We start from the raw sequence: 5,241 nt of genomic DNA on the forward strand, positions 1-5,241 counted from the left end.
TTTCTTCCATCAATCGCTCGTCCAGAAAAGTTCGCGCTACGCGGGCTACCCCCCGCGATCGCATCCACCCCTCAGGTGGCCTCGGGTATCTGATCGAAGTATCGGTCGTGTATCTCAACCGATCGATCGTTCGATCATGAAGACAGTCGGCCCGCCGCGCGCCGACGGATTTCCATCGATGTCGCTCGTCATTTTCGTGATGTTGACGTGATCTCGTTGATAACGTGAAGGAAAACTCTTGTGATACCGATGTGTCGAAAGTGATCCGAATCCTCGTCTCGTCCAGAATCATTTGGAAGATCTAGGATTCCGGATCCGGATCTGAGACAAACTACCGATGAACGGTCTTGATCTGTCTCGATCCGTCGTGGATTGCAAGATGAACGGTAAGTCAAACAGATTGCGTTTTGTATGTGTATATGTGTGTGTGTGTGTGTGTGTGTGTATGTGTGTGTGTATATGTGTGTGACGATGGACCAATATTAAAAAATATCCACGATGATTGAATTTTTACGATTTGTGTCAACACGCAGAATGAAATGCATTGATTGAAACAAAGTTCTTGATGCTGTATCTGTGCAGAAATAATAATGACAGACGTAAGAATAATCTTGAACCTAAACGTTATTAAAAATAATTTTTTATTAGCGTGAATACAGAAATAAATTTATGTCAATTTTATAATTTTATATCAAATCGATATTTAGATAATCGATTCGATTATGTAGATTCACCAGTAGTCTATTTTCATAAACTGACATAACATAAATAAATTGATTTTATAATTGTTTATGTTTTTATTCTTGTTTATTAAGATTGATTATTAAATCAACCTTAAATAAGATTAGTGTAACCAGCTGTTAAAGCGAAAACATCGTTATATGATCGAATAATATTCGTTATAAGAGTTTGATACTCTCTACAAAGTACAGACTTGTTGACGAAAAGTATCCTTCTATTTGTTTCATTACATGCAAATATCGGCAAGGAAGCTTAACCGCAGCTTGTCCGGAAGCCAGACTCTGCAGATTCGATCTTCTGTCCAATTTGGCCTGCCTTGGCCTGCTAATTCTGTGACATGCTGATAATCTTATCGACGTCTCACGATACTGCTCCTGGCCACAGGATCCGACTACATTGTTTTTTTAATTAACCCCAATCGTCAATCTGCTCCTCGTGGTAGGGAGATCTGATACTGTCAGCGAGATTGACCATTAATCGTATTATCTGCAATGGAGCTTTCGGAAATACCGGCGTTGCCTCTCGCCACCTCGTGTTCCATAACATGGTACATTAAAAAACGTCACTGTTCTCTAGAGGATCCCCGTATCACCAGGATGTCCTGTGCGGTCAGTGCTAACGCGGTCTGCACAAGTGCGAACGTAACTCGCGGTGCAATCGCTCTTCCGACATCTCTCTAGTCGCCAATTTGTTTAATTATCTTTTCCGGAAGTCACACTTGCGTTTCTTGAACCTCGTGGTAATCTCCGCGCGTGTCCCGCTTCTCTGCCCCTCGAGATCCATTATTCTAGATTTTGTTTTGCTCAATGATAATTATTTTTAAGTATCTTATGAGAATTGATTGACATTTCAAAATGCTTATATTATGTTTAAATTATATAAAAGGTATTATATACCCTACGAAATAAGAAATTACGTAATTATATAAGTAAAATTACAAAGAAATTAATTTTGACTATTGTAATAGTAAATACTGTTCAATGACTACTTTTTAACAAAGAAGAATATATATGTATAAGAGTATTTTTATAAACTTTGTTTTATTTTATCTGTTTAGTTTCTTGTATCAAATATCTATTTGCTTGACAATGTTTGGATGTTTACATTTGGCTTCGTGTATCTACTTAATGGGTAGATTAATCGATCATTGATTGATCGTTTGTTAAACCCTTCGATCGTGAAACGTTAACTGCCTATACATTTGGCGTATGCAACTACCTAGCAATCAATAGACGAATTCACGAAGTATCGCACACGCGCATCAATCATCGATCACAATAGACTCGTGCGATGCAAAAGAGTCATTTGCTTTATAACTCGCTAACTACTTCATCGCCATTGGCAAACATATATTATTATTTTCACAGTAAATATCATGTGACACACAATAGCAATTGATAGAATGATTTTCATTAGCTGCCTATCCACCATTGCCAATAATATTCTAATTATTGTTTACCGGTTATAAAATAACTCATAATGACCCTGTAAGATTCTACATATAAGTTTGTAATAAAATAAAATCTGACTCTTTTATTTTAGGAACATAAAAAGAGATTGCTTTTTGATGTTAAAAAAGAAAACCTTTTTAAATAAAAATAATTTTATTATAAAGATTGGTAATTCCATATTCTTCAGAATTAAAGCTGTAGATATAAATGGAAGTTCCGTATACGTCTGCGAAGAAATTAATTTCTAAATTAATATAAAAAAAGAGGTTCTTCCCACGATTAATTTGTCTAGGGTGTAAACCGCGCTAAAGCGGTACGTTCTAATCATCTTCAGAGCCTCTCGAGCCGCTATCATCAGGGATAATGTCACGCATGGTTCAACAAGTACACTCGTACTTCTCTGTCAAGGGAGAAAGTATTCTGGCACTTGGATCCCACAGAAGTCAAAGACCCCTGGCTTTCGAGGGTTTTCCAAATATTGTTGTTGTATCATATCGGCTACTCACTGTGATGATTTGGAGTGTATATCCCGGATACCCTCGCGTGATCAGGTCTCAGTTCTTTACGATCATCTCCGACTATGAACGCGAAGATCCGCTAAATCGTGTTTATTCTGTCGATTAGGATTGAATTTTGGATAATAATAGTATTCTCTAAATTTCTTGGAGTGAAATCTCACTCCAAAAGAGTTAAAATATTGTCACTATTGAAAAATTTGCACTCTTGAATGAGAGTGGCAGATTTTTCACTTTTTGTTTTTTGGAATGAGTTTCATTCCAAAGAAAAAAAATCTCACTCCTTTTTTTAAGTGAATCCCATTTCAAAAGTGTTAAATTTTATTTTAAAAAAAAGAGCCTTTAAAATCATCTTTATTCAAGAGTCCAAATTTTTTATTTTTTTTCAATAATGACAGTATTTTAATTCTTTTGAAGATTTCACTCCAAGAAATTAGGAAAATATGTTACGTTTATGCTTTTGCGTTGTTTATTTTATGATTACTTCTCGACTTAATTTTAATTTTTTATCTAAACAAATCAATATTATATATCTAAATTCAGAAACAATGCAATGTAAAAAATCATTGATTTAATGGTAGTTATGGATTGACGTAGGACACAGGATACTGATCTAAATTTTGATTCTCAAGCATTCAATATTATTAAGATCCATGTCATAGTATGTCACAGTGCAAGACATTATACGTAAAATTAAAGTAAAATATATTGTCCATAATACTAATCGTGTAAGTTGCAAAAATAGTAAAAAGATTGATGCATACTGTCAGTATTATTGATTGATATTATTGATCGTGTAGAGTCATCTTAGGAATCCATAAGCCTATGGATTATTATATGAATGATTTATTTCTTTCCATTAACTATAACGCATCGATATCGACACTCATAGACATCCTGTCTCTTTGAGCTTCGTGTCGACAAGCACGCCTTGTAGGATCACCGTTTTCTTTTATGACTCGCCCACACCATCGACATAAGTCGACGGATCCTTAAGTCTTTGTTTACTCTCTCGATTAGAATGGAATTGAAGTTGGCACCGTAAAATTGATATTTTTAACGTTTTATTGCGTGGCATATGATGAGTATGGACTTTTTATACATGCAATCTAATATAGAAATATTTGCTCCTTCTCTATGTCCTATTTAAACTTTTAAGAGGGAGACGTGTAACAAATCGGTAATTTATCTTAATTATTTAATAGCACCGCAATATCGAAATTAATCGTGAGAAAGCTTTGATCATAAAATTATAGTGCTTCCTTCCCTTCTTCTCTATCTCTCCCCAATTTGTCTTCCTCTTTGATGCACCTGCCAGCTCGTCGCTAAAACGATCATTTGCTTAGTCGCCGATTCACACGGAACTCTCGCTGTTTGCAGAGGACTCGATCTTCGCAGGTTTCTCGGCTGGCTCGAGGACGCGCATAAAGTTCATAGTTTGTTTTTAGATAGCCGATACACCCGCGTGGATATTTCGATTCAGAGATAAGGTTGCAAAGAGCCCGTGTCCGGCTAAAGCAAGTTGTACAAACAAAACCAGATTTGTACGATACTTCTTTGTCACTTCGAACGTGATATAATTGTCATCACGAATAGATAACGATATTTTTATTGGAAATGCGTGCTTATCCGCAATTAAATGCGTTTAAAAAAACATTTCTTATATAATTTATGCTTTCTTTAATTTAACTATTATATTATCATATATATATTGTACCGGATTATTTTTTTTTATTATATATTTTTGTCTATAGAGCAATGAGTTGCGTTTGCGACAAAATATAATCAACAATTTATTTAATAATACATGTAGGATAGATTCTCTTTATCCTCTTATATCTTGCACTGTATGACATCACGACGCATCAAAAACAGCCGACAAGAGGACAATAAAATCCTTATCACGACAAACATCCTCGGCTTGGGTGTCACTACGTGCACGCAGCAGCTGCGTACGAAGAAACGAGCCGCAGATAGCGCATACTCCAATTGACACTTGTCCTTGTGTGTCTAGGATTCCGTCAAGTCGTAAAGAGAGAAGGGAAGAGAGAGCAGCGCAAACATAAATTTACTTTATCTCTCTCGTGCAAAACCATTCATGATTTTCCGATACCTTCATCGAAACGCAAAGTTTACATGAAACCACGACCTTTCCTGCAACAAAACGCTCGTACTTGCGTTTAATATCACGAACTGCGACTTTATCGCGGGAACAACTAGCTACCACTTTCTCAGAAATGACCAATCAATACGTCACTTTCCAGAAAGTCTCTCATCAATTCTATAATATGCGAACCGTTCTTAATAAACGTAGTTTTCGTAAATGGCCAATAATAGTTACTGAAAATATGATAAAAATATTTGACATAATCTTTAGAGTAATTAACACATGTTAAATAAATATTGTCGTGAAAGAGAAAAATCAATGATTATTAGTTTTAAAGAACAATTTATCCTTACAATTTTATTCTTACTCATTGAATTAAAAAGACATTATTTATTTAGTCAGAGCTTTTTTTAGTTTTGGAAAGCAT

At 35.3% G+C, this 5,241-nt stretch overlaps 1 protein-coding gene across 1 annotated transcript in view; it reads left to right on the top strand.

Annotated features, from left to right (window-relative positions):
* Positions 1 to 337: 337 nt before the first annotated feature.
* Positions 338 to 5,241, top strand: part of LOC105627074 (PR domain zinc finger protein 16-like) — a 37,444-nt gene continuing 32,540 nt past the window's right edge. The window contains exon 1 of the mRNA XM_012208352.1: positions 338 to 386. Coding sequence (XP_012063742.1) covers positions 338 to 386 — 49 coding nt within the window. The remainder of the gene's footprint in view (positions 387 to 5,241) is intronic.

The sequence above is a fragment of the Atta cephalotes genome (genome assembly GCF_000143395.1).
Source record: "Atta cephalotes unplaced genomic scaffold scaffold00008, whole genome shotgun sequence".
Lineage (NCBI taxonomy): Eukaryota > Metazoa > Arthropoda > Insecta > Hymenoptera > Formicidae > Atta > Atta cephalotes.